The sequence below is a fragment of the Rhyacophila brunnea genome, unplaced genomic scaffold (genome assembly GCF_057557595.1).
Source record: "Rhyacophila brunnea isolate RB1 unplaced genomic scaffold, BYU_Rbru_1.0 scaffold_23, whole genome shotgun sequence".
NCBI classification, from domain to species: Eukaryota; Metazoa; Arthropoda; class Insecta; order Trichoptera; family Rhyacophilidae; genus Rhyacophila; species Rhyacophila brunnea.
Window position 1 is genome coordinate 23,036,204 of NW_028232893.1, and position 18,629 is coordinate 23,054,832.

At 34.6% G+C, this 18,629-nt stretch overlaps 1 protein-coding gene across 3 annotated transcripts; it reads right to left on the reverse strand.

Annotated features, from left to right (window-relative positions):
* Positions 1-485: 485 nt before the first annotated feature.
* On the reverse strand, positions 486-13,356 carry LOC147069734 (zinc finger Y-chromosomal protein 1-like). 3 transcript variants are annotated; one of them, XM_085950710.1, is made up of 8 exons: positions 13,112-13,356; positions 11,820-11,966; positions 9,939-10,832; positions 9,309-9,523; positions 7,994-8,107; positions 6,606-6,812; positions 5,231-5,447; positions 486-804 (listed from the first exon to the last, which is right to left on the reverse strand). In XM_085950710.1, the coding sequence occupies exons 1-8, from the start codon at positions 13,250-13,252 to the stop codon at positions 568-570; spliced, it is 2,172 nt and encodes a 723-aa protein (XP_085806836.1). In that variant the 5' UTR covers positions 13,253-13,356; the 3' UTR covers positions 486-567. The 3 variants fall into 3 exon arrangements, with proteins under 3 accessions (XP_085806836.1, XP_085806838.1, XP_085806837.1); XM_085950712.1 differs by having other exon boundaries at positions 487-804; positions 9,939-10,555; XM_085950711.1 differs by lacking the exon at positions 9,939-10,832 and having other exon boundaries at positions 487-804.
* Positions 13,357-18,629: the final 5,273 nt, after the last annotated feature.

Here is an 18,629-nt window from a genome sequence, read left to right on the forward strand (position 1 = left end):
AGGTTATGAGATTATGAGTAGGTTTCAGTAGCGCCGTGTGCGAAGCATCAGTCATTGGCCAGTCCCATCAGCAACCAGTTTGTCGGATTTTAGTTTCTCCATGAGCGAAAGGCCTAAGGCCTGTTTCAGACGGGACACCGATGTTGCGCTCGTATTAATAAAGGAGGCGTTTGTATTTGAATAAAGAGGCCTTTGTATTATGTTTATGAACGCCCCAGAGCTTATGAGTCAACGCGTGTCCGGTACACTTTTCCGTCGGCCGCTACATTCTCAAGCCGCCGATACACTTGTTTTTATTACCGCAGACAGTTTTATGTTCTAATTTATAATGCGAAATTATGTGTTGACTCATTAGCTCTGGTGCGTTCATAACAAAGGCCTCCTATATTATATACTAGCGCGACACCAGTGTCCCGTCTGAAATGGGCCTAAGAGTCAAATTTTTTTAGATGGTGGCCATCTTTAAAGAAACACCACAATTTTTTTAAAAATGATTGTTTTAATTCAAAATTCGAAATAAAGAATAAAGAAATTGAATGTCACAATGCTTCACATTGAAATTCATCATCAGAGAACTTCTCTGTCATTTTGATCGACTTTATTGCTGTCAGCTTCATTATTGGATGATGTGCTTTCGGTGTAGTGAGGCCTCATTTTGGGGAACGGCTTTTTGAGTTTGAGATGAACCAAATTCGTGTGAGTTGTCATCGTAGACCTTTGCCGGAAGGTGTCGCCGCAGATTTGACATATGTGCGGCCTCTCCTGCGTGTGCGTGAGAAGATGGATCTTCAAAGTGTTGCCCGTCTAAAATAATAACAAACAACATAAGAACATAATCAAGACCAAGGGACATTGAAGACAACACTCACATATAGTCACTATAATAGTGCACATTAAACTTCATTCGTATTTGTTTTTATTGAACTAAGACTACAATTTACAGATGTTATTAGTTAATTTTTAAAAATTAATTAAACCCTGCCTAACCAAACCATAATAGTTTTGGTATATTTTGGGCGAAATGACAAAATTGTGCATATTTTTTCATTCATACTTATTTGTTTTCGTTGAATTAGGAATACATATTACACATATTGTTAGTTCATTTTTCTTAAATCAACAAGCCCTACCTAACCCAAACCATTATAGATAAAAATATTATTCTATCTACAACCAAAGTTATGTATGATTTAATTCCATTATTTTATAGGTAGAGTATATTTTTGACTATTATCTATTGTCGCTTGGTTTTCGCAGGGTTTAATTGAATTTTAAAAACTAACCAACACCAACTGTAAATTGTAGTCTTATTTCAATGAAAACAAATATGTTTCACAGAAAAAGTTTAGTGTGCACTATTTATGGCGGATCTTAGCAGCCTACTTCCACCCTTCACCACTGACACTCGGTATACAGACATAGGATCAGAAAACAACAGTAAATTACCCCAAATGAATTCAAACTTTTAGAAGCCGAAGACCCAAAACATAGGAAGAATCATGTACATAATAAACTATTTTTTTTATTCAACGATGAATTCACATGATTTCAAAATACAACATTCTTTATTGAACATGCATGTTTTGGAATCACTTCACAAACATAAAAATCTTGAAAAAAATTATATGGTGCTTGCTACTAGGACTCAAACCTACATCCATCGGATCCACCTGCACTCTACCTACCAGTGACGAAGGGCGGAGCCTACGCTGTAGAGATCCAGCATAAATAATGTACATTAAACTTTATCATTCATATTTATTTGTTTTCATTGTTTAGTGTGCACTATTTATGTCGGATCTCCACAACCTACCTCCACCCTTCGCCACTGTCATTGTATTATTTTATTTGGGCAGAGAACCATCGGTAACCACCTCATGAAACCACCGAATCTTAAAAATATTGACATGCACAATTTGAAAAGCCTAATGACGCGGCCAAGCGGTTTACGAGTCGGGCTTTAATGTCGTGGGTCCCAGGTTCGAATCCTGGGTCTGCCAAATACACATATTGTTTTTGAATTTGTATTTGTAGTCAGGGTATCAACTTAATAGGTTGAGCAAGTGGCTGACATCCATTTCTCGTAAAAAAACAGAAATCTGCTAATACAAACCTCCACTCTGTGTAAGCCAATATTATGATTAGAGTTGGGTTTCGGGAATTTCCTGACGGGAATTCTCGAGAAATCCCGAATCTTATGAATTAAAATTTTTAACATTTCGGGAAATCCCGGATCTCAAGAATCTTTTCTCGAGATTTGGGATTTCTTTATTATCAAATAATAATTGAAAAAAAACAATTTTTCTTTATGAAAAAGTGGACAGAAAACACAAAACGTTCGAAGACTGATCGGGGCATTTAACACAATTAAGCCAATGTCGACTCAAAATGAGCGCAATTTTTCAACATCAGGGATTTTTGTGTCTCAAAAGCGTACGCGATTGTCAGACGCAGCGATTATTTTTACGAATTATTTTTGTTTTCCTACTTCTATTTGTTTGTTTTCTTACATACATAAAAAAATGGAATTTGTTTGTTTTTACACTGTTTTTAGGATTTTTTACTGTTTTTTTTTTAATTTCCCGATATATCGAGAATTCTTTTCTTAAGTCCCGAATCTCGAGAATTGAATATTTCATCATTTCGGGAAATCCCAAATCTCAAGATTGAGATTTTCCCGGGAAATACCCAACTCTAATTATGATCCTAGTAGGATCGGACATGGTCAATAGAAAGAAGAATGATTATTCTGTGTTTAACCCTTTCTAAGCGTTACGAATCCCGACTTAGTACAACAGTGCGCGTTGTTATTTCAAGCATCAATAAATCGTAATAAATGTCAGTCAAACATACACAAATAGAGTAGTAAAAAATCGGAGTCAAGTTCAAAAATGATTATGACAGAACCTAATATTTTATGTGACTCTAAAAATAAACATTCGTCGCCTAAAACTGATAAGAAATCACGAACAAGATTTCTTCATTGAAAAAATGCCGGCTTACTCGAGCGGCGCCATGACACTTACGAAATGGTGCTGGACTAATGCGTCGATGACAGATTAACAAGTGTAAGAACAGTTCAGTATTATAGTCTACGGCTACGATTTCGACAAATATGTCATACACATAATGAATAATAATATGGTTTATGACTTTTATGAGCATTTTTGTTGAGTGTGTTAAAAAAATATCAGTCATAAATAGCTCATTTTTATAGCATCCAGGACATCTCAAACTGTGTAACTTTTATTTGAACTCCCATACACATTGCAGCACTGCAGGTCGAGTATAAATAAATCATCCTTGAGAACTACTGGCTATTTGAGAGTAATGTACTTACCACCAGTGCCTGGTTTGTACCTACCATTGACCCCGAACTGAATGGAATCGAATGACACATAGTTTATAACAAAACGGTTTATTTTTCGAATACCTATTAGGCTATTACAATTCGTAAAATATTAAATTTCAAACACTTTTTGCACTTCTAAATGCTTTATAGTCACCACAATTTTATTTTCAAGTTCATTTGTTTTTTTTTTTATTATATTACTTCAATAACCTGTGGGTCTATTCTATACTTATCGAACACTAAAGTGATAAATAGTATCAAACTTAGGGTAGGTTTGTATCAAAATATTAGCACTTATTGTAACAATTACACGAAGTTGGTTTTTATTGTTGCAATAAGTGCGATATTTCAACAGCAGCAAGATAGGTGCTGTTAAAATATAGCACTTATTGCAACAATAAAAACCAACTTCGTGTAATTGTTACAATAAGTGCTAACATTTTGATACAAACCTACCCTAAGTATGATAATATTTATTACTTTATCACTTTAGCGGTCGATAAGTATAGAATAGACCCACTGGTACTAGAATAGGTAATCTCTTATTTTATTATAATGACATGATAGTAAGTAACTCGAGTTATTTTCGACTATAAATATAAGAAGAATTCTCCATAAAAAAAAATAGTAGTCATGAATCAAACCCTTTTGAATAGTGTTACGAAAAAAATAATTCTCAAGTGTCTGTCTCACACCAGCAGACGATGATTTGCCGCGCAGTGTATAAAAATTCAGTAGCGCGGGACCTGGTGTAGCGTAATACGACAATTTCCGCATTTATGCGGGAACGGGCATCTGATTGTTCGTGTCTTTTCTTTATAAATGGCTGATAACTAGGGTAAATAAATAATTTTTGTCTGTTTCACCTAATTCTATAACCAGAAAATAGTATTTAAAAATGTTAATCAATGATAAACAAAGAGACATATTGAATCGCGGACTCCTAGGTATATTTAAATGACACCTTGTTCAAATTATTTTCCGAAACTATTTACTCGCGGATAATATAATAGCAGATAGGCGAATGAATGCAATCTCCAAAAGCATTCCTTTTGTAAAAATATTTTGTAAATTCACTTTGATCAATGTAAATTTCGAATATTCTATTTAACAGTTTACGCACCAAATAGTTTTTCAATCATTAAAAAACAATATAACTTATTATATCGCAAACTCGTATCGTTACAAACACGTCAGTCAAATGTCTTCGACGCACATGCACTAAGAAGCGATAAGACACTATATACGCGGCAAATTTGAATTGGCCCGATGACTGATATTTTTTTATTCAAGACACGCTCCCGAAAAATATTTATTTAAATTAGATAGAACAAAAGTTTAGGCTATCCATTGACAGATGTCAAGAGAAGGATGATTTCTGAATAAATTAAATCAATGTTCGAATTATTCGCGCCTGGCCGAAAGGAGTACTAGGCAAACGAAAATCGAAATGACTTTAGTCAGCTGACGCGCGGATGACTCGCGCGTATAGGCTGACTAAAGTCAGTTGCCGCGTTAGAAAGGTTAATATATTTTTCACTACCGTTAATGAAAAAGAAATCCAAAAACTACAAGTTATACTACAACGTTATACATAATATTTATTATCTATTATGATTTGGTTTAGGCAGGGTTTAATATAATTTAAAAAACTAATCAACACCATATGCAATTTGTATTCTTTGTTCATTGACAACAAATAAGTATGAGTGACAAAGTTCTGCACTATTTATGTTGGATTTCCACAGCCTACCCCCACCCTTTGTTACTGCACGATAGTGACCGAGCAGCGGGAGTCAAACCCGCTACTAATGGTTCAGAAACTAAATGCAATGATCTCTGAGAAAAAAAAGCTTATTATATATTATATTGACGTACAGCCATAACTTTTCCGCAGACTTTGCAGGGATGGTCTTTGCGCTTCTCCCTAGCGACCCCGTGCACGGTCATATGGGAACGGAGTATTCCTCGCGAGGTGAACTTGCTTGGGCACCGCCGGCACGCCCACTTCTTCAAGCCCAGGTGGATGGAGTCTACGTGCTCCTGCAACTTCTTCGCAGTGTTGTATTGGTTCGGGCAATCGTTACACGTGAATCTACAAACATAATATAAACTCAATTTAAACTTGAATATATTTAGTAACATGACGCAAACATGACGTATTATTTATAAGTTTAAAAGGAAAGAAAAAGTTTCAAAAAAAATTTATTATACACGCACGATAAAAGTATTTTTTTTCGATAACAGTGATATCAGTGGCGAAGGGTGGAGGTACGCTGTTGAGATTCGACGTAAATAGTGCACACTAAACTTTGTCAGCCATACTTAATTGTATTCATTGAACTAAGACTACAAATTGCAGATAATGTTGCTTACACAGAACAGATTAATAGGTAAAAATGTAAAAGACATCGCCATGGACCAAAGTTCTGAAGCAGTGTAGTTTATGATCTGACTGTCATAAAACCCAAGTAAAAAAAAACTGTGTCGACTGTTCCGGAAGATTGAAAGCATGTTACATGTTACGTGACAAACTAAAGTACATATTATTAACTATTAAAAATAGCATATTCTTTGACACGTGTTTAAATTTATCCCATATTTTTCAACAGTCGAGATATTTAGCCTGTTCACCAAACCCAGTAGGGAAAGCCAATTCCCATTAATTTTGTGTTTCCTGGTTGCTTAGTTTTTAAAATTTAATTAAACCCTGCGTAAACCAAGCCATAAATGATAATAGTCAATAAAAAATTTGTCTATCTGTAAAATATCTAAAATTATGTCATTAAATACATTGAATTTTAAAAAACTAACCAGCACCATCTGCAAATTGTATTCGTAGTTTAATGAAAACAATTATGTATAACTGATAAAATTTAGTATGCACTATTTTATGTCGGATCTTAAAAGCCTACCTCTACCCCTTGCCACCGATATAATGGTATTTAACTATATTCTGTACCAGTTGTGTATTTGCCATTGGTGAGTGTTCATAGTGTCTAAAGATGCTGAAAGACGAAACCCGGGTCACTAAAAATGATTTGCAAAACTTAAATCAATTAAAATTTTATTTCGAATTCCATCAAGTATCGATAGAATATTTTAAAGTAAATTAGGTGCTGGTTTCCTGAATTATTTCATGGGTTTTAGTCCTCTTAGCAAATGAAACTGTGACAGTATTCACTCTACTGACAAAGTTAGTGTAGCACACGTAAAAAAGGTGACAATATGTCTGTGATTAGAAATAATTTACGTGGGACTGTCCGGATCGATGTGTTTGGATGAATTCTTGAAGTGAGAACTGAGCGACATCTTTGACTTGAAGGCCTGGTCGCACTCCACGCAGTAGAAGTCTCTCCGATTCGAGTGCTTGATGGAGTGCATCCTCACCTCGTTGCGCGTCACAAACTTGTGGTGGCAGATCTCGCACTCAAAGTTCTTCACGCCTTCGTGTACGCGCCTGTGAAACACACGCATAACATCACAATCTTAAACACTTAAACCATACTATTTTCATTATACGGCTTATCACATAATGGCATTTGTGTTTATTGATCAATTTTATTCGACTAAAATATTATATACATATTCCATAATAAAATGTACAAATAAACAATTGTCGATGGAAATATTTGGACCAGCGTATCTATTCTATACACAAGGCGGCTATCAACGATAGTTTATCATATTTATGTATCGAGGTATTATAATTTGCTATAATAAGTTAGCTGTCTAAACCATCTATCTCGCGCTAAAAGTTAACATAGCCAAGAGAGAGGCTATTAAAAAATAGCACTTTTTGACAGTTCAGACGGTTAACTTATTGTAACAATTAACCGCCTCAATACATAAATATGCTAAACTACCCTCGACAGCCGCCGATAACAACCTTGCATATAGAATAGATGCTCAGAACATTCAATAATAAAAATGTTATAACCTACAAAAACATTGCGTCAATTGCCTGTCATTTATAACTCCCTTGCAACCCACTGAAATAAAAAATATGGGACTCAAAAATGTGTAAAATTGCAGAAAATAAAAAACGTTTTATCACATTGGTGGTGTGGCGTGATACGTGTGAGGTGACATTGGTGTAGTTGTGATACATTTATATACACTATAATACATAGGCTAGAGAGTTTTTTAAATTTTAGATTGTGATCATTGTCTAATAGAGTGATATATAGATCAGGTGTAGAGGTTCTACCCAACTCTACAACTGAGACGTTATTGTCTATTAGAGCATAGACAATGGCGAGTCGGAAATGACAGTTGTCTAGAGACCTTGAATCTATGTAGAGGTTACAAGGGCACTCAGCCCTTTTCCAAATTATCAAGTTAAAAGAGTCATGTTAAACCTTGACACTCAAAACATAATTTTATATAACTTCATGCTATCTGCCGTGTAATAATCATTAATGTATTTGTGCCATATAAACAATGCAAACACCAACTCGTGTTTTCCTTCAACACTGCCCATGCAATATCACATATCACATACAAAAGCAACCGTCTGAATATAAAATAATAATGGGGGTAGTTGAATAAACAAGTAATAACTACACTCCTTATACAGGTAACCAATAAAAAGCTCGCCATTGGTTGAAAATAATGTAAGCAGGTATTATTCATACTAACGCAATGTGATCGTGCATCGTAGCGGCCTGCATAAAGGTCCTTGGACACTGCGGGCATTTGGTCCGGTTGCCAGGATCATGACATTTCAAGTGGCGAGTGTAATGGCGCCAATTTCTGAAATAATAAATCAAAAATAAACATAATTGATACGTTAATTTCCCTTATACAAAGATACACAAGTGAAACCGTGTCCGGAAATTTGTACGTATGCAGTTCGCCGTATCACACTTAACCGTGAAATATTGTATGTTGTATCAGAAATATATGGTCGTATATTAAAGACCGTCCAACCTCTTTGGGTCATATAGTACTGAGATAAAATTCATGTCTAAATAAAACATGGTTCTTGTCGGTTTACAGGTAGCCAGCGGCAAACAAATTTTGAAAATAGTCGATATACTAGATTATTTGTTCGGTTTGGTTAGGTTTTCATTCTTGAATTCATGAATCTTGCCAAAATCGGCTATGAAAATTGAATTAATGTTCATATTGGATCTAATAAAATTTCGTATAGTATACGGTCATCTCTTTCAGATAAGAAAGTTCATGGCAAACTGTGCTACGGTAAAATGTAATACATGCAATTTACATGTAAGTGTATGTGATAATATGTATTTATTTATCTATCCAATTTTAAAGGTTATTTTATAATACAATGCAAACAACGAATGTAGATTTCCCCCGTGGTTGATGACGGACAAACCATCGAGCGTCGACAGCTTTAAATATCTTGGGGTGCACATCACAGGAGATGACACTGCGCAAATAAAGCTTGCTATCCGAACAAGAATGGCTGCAGCAACATTCGACTCGATGCGGAGTGTCTGTGACTCATGACTCAACTCAGTTAAAACCAATTGACGCCTATTCGACACTTGCATTCTGTTGGTGCTGCTTTACGGTAATGAGTCACGACACCTTATGAAGGTTCTGAGCAACCGTATACTGAACATCAAGAACAGATATTTGCGGTGGAAACTGATATGACTTTAGGAGTAATGAGGAGATAAGAGATCAGGCCAAGCAACCTCTTATCACACTGAGAGTGAAGAGGCGACGTTGGGCCTGACTCAGCCACGTGTTAACGTGGCTTGCCTGTTCTTCAAGCCAACCGGATTCTGGCATCCTGGATGGTTGCTAAATACTATCCAGAGTGCATATGGCATGCTAGCATGACCTGGGAAGATGCAAGAAGACTGGTGAGCGAAAGTGATTCTTGGAGGCCGTGTGGTGTCCATATGTTCCTACTAATATCGAGATATGATCACAGAAGTAGAAAATTATACACACGACAACATGTAGTTAAATATTTTACTTGCAAATCTTGCCGCAGGTTTCGCAAACGGGCAGGAGCTCCGAGAAGCCGCCGTCGTGCTTGGCGATGTGGTCTGCCATAGCCGGCCGCCCGATGAAGACCTTCCCGCACTGTTTGCACTCCAGCCGCCGTTCGTGTTTTACTGTGTGCAATCGGAGCGACTCGGCGCTCTTGTATCGCTGCCGGCAGATCTGGCACTCGTGGTCTCCGGATAACTGTAAGTAAAAACGAGCGAACTGCAGTGACAAGACTTCTTAAATATACCAGTCGCGAAGACACAATAGCAAATGACAATTTAACATTAAACATTCACTTTGACTAGTTCAGAAATATGTTTAATCCTACAAATAATGAAAATAAACATTTATTTGTTGGCATATTTAAATTACGAACAGTGCAAATTGAAGAATGGGATTAGAAGTAAACATTTATTGTTGCAATAGTTTAGTTACACGCTAATATTGTCAGTAAATCAATCTACGTATACAGGCGTTATTACCATAAGTTAATTTCATCATAATTAGATAGGGTGCAGGTTTGAGTCTTGTCTGGCATGATATTTTTTTTAAACAGGTTTGATTCTGAGGTGTTTCCGAATTATGTATGAATAATGAAGTGTTTCTTACTAACCTTAGTGTGACGAACCTGATGATTTTCCCAGTAGACTTTGAACATGTATCCTCGTGCGCACGGCTCACACTTGAACGGCGAATCGATATACTCTTTAGACTTCCGAGCGTCTTCCATCTCTTTCATTTGCTCCTCGATAGTTAACGTCAAAATATTCGCGCTGCCTTTTCCGAAAACAACCACCGGCGTTCGTCTCATAACTTTGGCTACGTTATCCCCAGGTTTTTTTGATTTCGCAACTGCAGATTTCCGTTTTACCGGCCTTTTAAAAATGGCTTTTCTTTTAATAGGGCTCAGTTTAGAATTTTCATCGCATATTATAACACAACTTTTTTCGGATTTAACATCAACATTAAGCTCATCGAAATTATTTAAACCTGTTTCCTTTACTGCTGTACTATTATTCTCAATTTTGACTGCCATTTTGTCTTTCGTATTGAGTAATTTTCTATCTGTATTATCAATTTCAAAATTCGAATCTACGTCATTCGAACATTCAAAATATTCAGCAATCGAATTGAATTCTTTTTTAATCTGAACTTCGAAGCACTGATCAGATTTGTCTTTTAATTTTGAAGGAGAATTATTCAACACGGATTCGATACAGAGGAATCTACCTGAAACATCAGTGGACACTAACTCTTGATTCAAATCAAATATCGAATTTTCATAACCGGTTTGAACAGTATAGAAGACGTTATTTTGTCTATGATCTGACTGAATTATCGATTGATCTGCCAGAGGATCACTACTTTCTACGCAGCTGTCTTTAATGCCATTGTTTGGGCTAGATAATAAGCTCTGACACTCGACAGTGACAGTCTTCGAAGACGACAGTGGATTACTGTCATAAAACAGTTTACTTCTCTCCACAAGTAAGTCATCCATACTAAACTGGAAAAGAAATACAAAAATGGATGCATTTGTGACAAAAACAGCCTTATTCTACAACCTAAATGTCAAGGATTCCACTTTATAGTGTTTGATGTATTGCAAAGGGTGGAAACGGCAGTCAGAAACATATATAAAGAGCATGAGATTTGTAAACGTTTGCATCTAAATATATAATGGAAAACGTTTGTCACTAGTAAACGAGGTATCCGGAGGGGACTTAGGGCCAGATGCTCAATCGTACTTAGTGGCCGCATAACATTAAGCGGAAGAAATCGGCCATTTAGTGAGTCAATGTCAAAATTCAAATTCTATTTATCTTCCATACAAACAAAATATTCCATATGCGGATACATACAGGTTACGCTTGACAATTTTGACAAAAATGGCACATACATTTAAAGTCTGCCACTGATGTTAGGTTAATTTATCAATAACATCTCTGCAACTGGCCCTTACAACAGCATAAAAATTTAAAGCATAGGTATCAGTGGCGAAGGGTGGAGGCAGGCTGTTAAGATCCAACATAAATAGTACACATTAAACTCATACGTATTTGTTTTTATTGAACTAACACTACAATTTACAAGATGGTGTTGGTTAGTTTTTAAAAATCAATTAAACCCTGCCTTAATAAAGCCATAATATTTTTGGTATATTTTGGGCGATACGATAAAATTGTGCAAACTTTTTCAATTAAGTATAATAGATAAAAAATATTATTCTATCTATAAAATATCTAAAGTTATGTATGAATTAATTGCATAATTTTAGATTTCTTATAGATAGACAAGTATTTTTTTACTATTATCTATTATGGCTTGACTTTTACAGGGATTTATTGAATTTTAAAAAATAACCAATACCATCTGTAAATTTTACTCTTATTTCAATGAAAACAAATACGTATGACTGATAAAGTTTAGTGTGCACTATTTATGGCGGATCCTAACAGCCCACCTCCACCCTTCGCCACTGCTTGGTACGTACCTCTCCATTGTTACTTAGACTGATGTTTAATAGATTATATAGAATTCTATTAGAGTATTCGCATTTTGTTTTGAACCTCGTAAAATGTTTTATACTTCGTAAACATGCCAGGCAGAGTCTGTCGGGTAACATACTTTCCTTGGTTACCTGAAAAATAATGCATTGTGATGAATATGTAAAATTTTAACATTCAAACTTATTAAGGCCGTCGGTGAGTTATCATGGAAACTTCATTCTAAGATCAAATGTTACATATTGCTTGTTCTTTGGCGGACAGTTGTGGCAGTCAACAACGCAAGTGTCATCATTCATCAACAAACGCCAATCAAACGAAATACATTTACATATAAGGAGTGATGCCTTAAGCCTTGTCTGCTAACGTCAGCCGAACTGGAGATCAAAAACCAAACCATAGCACAACCTACTTATTTTTTGTTTAAATTAAATTTGGTTTGGTTTTTGGTCTCAAAAGATCTCGATTAGAGATGGGAAAACTGGTAGATTTTGAAGACTAAATATACTTACTAGTATTTGGAATACTATATAGATCGTTTGGCGTGCGTATGCTACAAAAGTTTCATACTCAACTGAAACTAAAAGCAACTCCATATTATTAGTATTTTAAAATACGTATCGGCTCAGGGAACTCAGACTGTGTATCGGCTTCAATATAATCGCTAAAAATATGCTGGGCTCCGCTTATCGAAAAGTCCAATTTATTATAAAATTTTAAATTTATGAGTTGTTTTTCTGTTAGGTTACAATAACAAAAATGAATAACAGTGTTTTTTTTTAATTTTAAACATGTTTTAAGCGGTATATAACAGGCTTAAGCCTGTGCGTCATCTCACCACTGTGCTGCGACACAAAATTTATGACCTATTATTATCCATACATTCGAAGGCAATAGACTAATAAATTAAAATATACCTATATTCAAGTGCTATTTCGTTCGAGCGCATTTAATGTCAATAGTGTTGAAAGTCTACGAACTGGCGAGTGCACAGAACAGCGACTCGCGATGATATCATCACAAGTTTTTTGGAATAAGTTTATTGGGCCACAAATACCTAGTATGGGTAGTTTCATCCGAAACTTGAGTACACAAACTGGTGACAGTATTTCAAACTCACCTCTAATCTCGATCACAAAACGATATGGAATACTATAAAATTACCCATATACTTATTACTCATATTCACCATATTTTGGACTGAGTAGGTAATATTTCGTCATTGTTTTAAGCACCTAAAAAATCCAATCAGAAGTTGGATATATTTCGACATACGTACGTGTATATTGGAAAATTCTGTAAAAGAATTCAAAACTATTTCGTCAGTGGGTTGTATTGCATCTGACGAAGTCATCAAACACCCTCTGCAAATGTTATGTTTATAATATTCAAACATTGACGATTGTTGACAAAATTCCATTTTCTTCTTAAAATAATAGTCTTGCAGTATAGTAATGTACAATTATTTTGAATCTTTCAAAGTTTAAACGTCGAAAATCAGATCGTTTGACACATTTTGACAGTGGAGAATTTTTGACAGTTATTTTACTTATTTTGTACCATAAACTATAATATATTATGATAAAAAAATTATCTGCGATAAAACACAATCATAATAATTTTGTATCAAATCATTTTTTTTAATTGTGCAAAGTTTATTAATTTATGATTATTGTATATAAATATAATTTTAATAATTTCACGGTGGATAGTAACTACATGGTGTGAAAAAGTATTTGTTTTTTTAGTGCTGTTTTTGTCTATGACAAAAGTCAAATGTCAAATTTTCTTAATTTACTAATATTTTCAAACTCGTTTAAAGCAGTAGGTACCTACCTATGAGAGAAAAAGTCACTTCCACCCAAAGAGATATCTACTTGCTTCCACCAGCTATATTTTTCCCCAAGTTCGATTGTAAGATCATTATAGGCCAGGGATGGCGAACCTATGGCACGCTAGACGATTTTGCATTGCACGCGAATGTTTCATTTTGAAGAGAAAAGAAACTACTATTTTATATAATGTAATCAAAAAATGTCTTTTTATGAAAAAGTTTAATAAATAAATATATGAGTGCCTACCTACCTACTTACTTAAATAATATAATATTAAAAAATAATGACGACATAGCCATGCGTATTTTCTTCGGTTTTCCATATTATGTTTACCAATCTATGCGCAAACGGAAACGTCAAAATTTATGCATAAATAATGACAAATCGCATTGTATAAAAAATAGCAGGCAAATCCTTTTCAAGAATAATCATTATGCGTAATGTAAATAAATAATTGCATTGGTCGGTCCTTAGGATCGTGCAATTAAAAATAAAAATATTCAATCAACAAAACTTATGAAATTAATTATCGGCAGCCATTCAAATATAATACTTAACTGCTTGTTATTTTGCCTGAAACATAATCTCTAAAAATGGAAAACCGTTCAGTGATGCGAGTATAAAATAAGAAAGAAGAGTGGTTTAAATGCTTCCACAATCTTTCGTGAAAACAAGGAACAAAATATTCAATGAGTAATAAATATGCCTTCGGTAGAAATACAATGAAAGATAGAGTATCAAGAAGTCAATTGCATTTTTTAGCTATTTTAATAGAATTCTTAAAAACTATTAATTGTTTTAGAAGACTTAAAAAACTTTTTTTTTCACCATGAAAACTGCTCAGACAGTCGAAAAATATTATTTGGGAAATTTTGGCACGCGTACGTAAAAAAGGTCGCCAACCCTGATATAGGCCGTCACAGAATGGAGGTTGTTTAACAGATTGTTTTGGTTTTCCATCAACATCCGTCAATCTATTATGTTATCAGTTATAGCCACTTGCTCAAGTTGTAAGGTAGGTACTTAGGTTTATTATCGGTATTCGAATCCGGGACCCACGACATTATAAACATGACGCGTAACCGCACGATCATCGTGGGCTATAAAAAAAATAGATACACAGAAACTAAAGTATGATATTGTATCAAATACATGGCCGTATAGTATCGAGATCAAATTCATGTCTTAATAAAACACGTAATAACAACCACCGGAATACAAGGAAAAGACAGAAGAATATTCCTAGGTGGGTAAGTAAATTAAAAATACAATCAAATCGTAAGAATTTATATAACCTACCTAACATTTTGGTAGTTGTTCGTAAGTATCAAGTCGTTCCTATCAAATATTTGATAATAATGACAGCGTTATTATCAGATATTTGATACCAATCATTATCAAATTAATGTTCTTATTGAATCTAATATAATTGGAACATTACTATGCAATGCTCCACTATGCGTAATTTTTTGATCTTAACGCTATACAGCCATCTCTTACCGGTAAGGCAGCTTAAGGGGAACTGTGCTATGATGAAAATTTTATGTAATATCTACAATTTACATGTAACTCAATTTTATTGCTTTTCATACTACTAATGCAGGGGTTCCCAACCCCGTGCCCGCGGGCGCCATGGTGCCACGATTCGTATGTGCCCGCCACTATTCGACAGAGACAGAATTTTCACGCTAGCCTGACACACGCAGAAAACCCGAAGTGAACGAACGCCACGAACTGAGCTTCGGCGATCATTGGCTCAGTTCGGGTTTTCGGCGTGTACAAGGAGTGATGTGCAAATAGCATTCCCTGCCTGGAACCGCGTTGTTGTCATTGTGATTGCGATTGCTGCCCCGTTCGGGTCGCGACAGTTAGCTAGGAGACATCTTCGTCTGACGAAACACGAATTAGGAGTTTTGATATTCCTTCTATATAGTTCTAAAATGAGTGGACCGAGTAAAAGACAATGAACCTATAATTTTAACACTGACTGGGAGGAATCATATTGTTTCTTTAATGAGAAAAATATATAGATATTTTGCTTAAATCCTTAATATCAGAAGACTTTTGGAATACAGTGGACAGAAAAAAGTTCCCATTTTTGAAAAAAGCGGCATATAAAATTGAATCATTTTTCAGTTTGACATATTCATGCGAATCATTGTTTTCAAACACGAACTTAATAAAATCAAGATATAGATCTCGACTCACCGATGAGCAACTTTATGATTGTTTGCTAACAGGATTATCGTCATACTCTCCTAATTATGAGGCACTGGCCAATGATATGCAATGCCAAAGATCACATTGACATATTGATATTCTATTTTTTTATAAAATGTTTTCTTTGTATTTGTGTTTTTTGTTTACGTTTTGTAAATACATTTCTCTGTGTGTATGCAATTTGAATAATCGTTTTATTATTTTGAAACATTTTTGTTTATTATTTATTAATAAATTATGAATATAAGAAAATAAATTATGGGAAAATGAGAAGTTATGGAAGGAGTTTGTCGATTAAAAATAGGCGGTGCCCGCCACCCTACCGATATTTTAGAATGTGCTCTAGAGTACAAAAAGGTTGGGAAGATAATAATATCTTCACTTAGGTCTTAGATAGTTCAGCAGTTTTATATCTTTAACCTATTTTATTACAAAATCATGTATGTTAATGGCATTTTAGGTAAAATAGCGCAGTTTGCTACTAATGAATCGCAGCTAAATTAAACAGTAGATCACAAGCCCTTTTATTAATCTTCACTTACTAATATACTTCAGCCACATCTCGTAGAGGTGTTCTTCAATATCTCTGGGTACACCTGAAATTACATTGCTGTTCATCCTAATGCCGCTACTTTCTAATCCTTTTGGTTGAGCAGCCATCTTTGTCTTGGATGTTGTGAACTGATGTGTGTGTGTTACAGAACATTTGTATTATTAGTTGTTGACGCATACATGTATCTTGGTCTGGAGAAGGCATGATTTTTTTTTTTTTTTTTTTAATATAACAGGTGGTACGCTCAATTTTCTGGTTTGACGAAGAGATTGCTCTGATATACGAATGATATTTATTTTGATGTAATAATTTTATATGATCTAAGTACCTAGTATAGTCCTTATTGAAAACAAAATCAACTGGCTTTTATTGATATTAATAAAATTGTTATTGCAGGTTAAAAATAATATGATTAATGTAGTATAGAATAATGTACATAACGTGTAAATATATAGCAAAACTGAGAACCTCTTTTATAAGTTAATACTGTAATAAAATTATAATAAATATTTTTTTTTTTTCTTTTAAACTCCGGCCTCGTTACACCACTGCTCACAGTACGCTATTTCTTTCAGAGTAGAGTGATGTCTGCCCCAGGAATCTAGGCAAATTTAAAACATACTGTCGAATATGAACTTCATGTCCACGTGTAAAAACTGTGAACTAACAATCCCCTCCAGTGCAGCTAATCTCACTTCCGTTTTCAAATGAACGCCCACAAATTTATCATTACATTTTACACTCCCGTTGTGTACAGATTACAGTGTCAATTTAGGTAATTTGAAGCTTTTATAATAAAAATATGTCTAAAACGATCAGGAGTGATATTAGAATTATCATTAGTAAACTTTTAGTTTATTGCGAAGAAGAAAAGGAAAGCCGATATATTATTTAAACATGCCTCTATCAAGCGTTGCCGCCATGACAGGTACGTAAATTGCTTAATTTTTGAGATATTCATCATTAAAATAACCTAGTAACTACGGCTTGCAATTGATTACAAATTTATTACACAGTATCTAACAAAACCAATTTCGAAATCATGTAGCGGCAAACACATCTTGCTGGGTTATAATTTTGGATTTTGCCATTCTTTTATATTAGACTACGTCGATTACGGTATTCATATTGAATTACGACCATACTGTAATTTAAAGTGGACTTTTTGATCAGATCAGAGTGTATTTTTGGCGTGTGACATGTAACACATAATTTATTTTTTCACACAAAAATAAACGCACTCGATTGGATTCGAACCACCGATTGTTCGATTATCAGCCGAATGCACTACCATTACGCCACAGTATGAAACTCCAATCGTGACGATTATACAGTATAATATTATAGCTTAGAATTGTTCCGTTGCCTAGGCAGCGAATTTATTATACAGTATAATTATATAGTTTATAATTGTTCCGTTGCCTAGGCAACGAATTTACTATTGTCGGCCATATGCAATTCCTTACGTAAGCAAACTATTAAACGTCATAGTGGCAGTTGTTACTTTAAAAATAAAAGCAACGATAAATAATTATATAATTTAGTAATATAAGTTAAAGTGTATAGAAATAAACCAATGGCGTTCCAATATGCGGTCCTTTTTCTTGAGTGTGTAATTTAACAAGATAATTAAGAGCTAGTCGAAGAATCTAGGTTATCACAAGTTTTGTTTTTGTTTTGCTACGCCAAAAAAGTAGAACTTCTACGCGCATACATAAGTACACACACCGTTTTTTTTTTCATTCAGTGTAATTATACTGATATACATAAATTGATAAAAACCTCAAACCTCGAGCCTAAATGTATGAAATTAAACTAAATAAAACGACCACTGCTCCACTGATTAAGTTAGCCATAAGTGACTTCGCATTGCAGGTTCACTCTGCTCCTTGAGACATTTTTGCCTGCTCTCATGAGGGATAGTTTCCAAGCCTGACGTCCTAGAAAATTTGATTTTATATGCACCTGTCAATTACATGTGTCAAGCTTATCAGGCACCATTAGAGAGGGGTGCAACACTACGTCGCTTGAGGATTGGTTTCCCGAATAGACCAAATGTTCAGGAGACGAAAAACAAACTTCATAATCCTATATTTAAATACATGGAGATATTTAAATTGTTATTTTTAAAGCATATGAATGATGTATTCATTACCATTACAAAGTAATTTAAAGAAAGGGATGGTTCT

Excerpts from the sequence above, each read along its gene's own strand:
- LOC147069734 (XM_085950710.1), bottom strand. The coding sequence starts at position 13,252 with ATGGAATTTTGTCAACAATCGTCAATGTTTGAATATTATAAACATAAC. Across the intron at positions 8,108-9,308 it reads ACCTGCGGCAAGATTTGCAA|AAATTGGCGCCATTACACTC; the intron begins GTAAAATATTTA and ends TTATTATTTCAG. Across the intron at positions 5,448-6,605 it reads ATCGATCCGGACAGTCCCAC|ATTCACGTGTAACGATTGCC; the intron begins GTAAATTATTTC and ends TTATGTTTGTAG.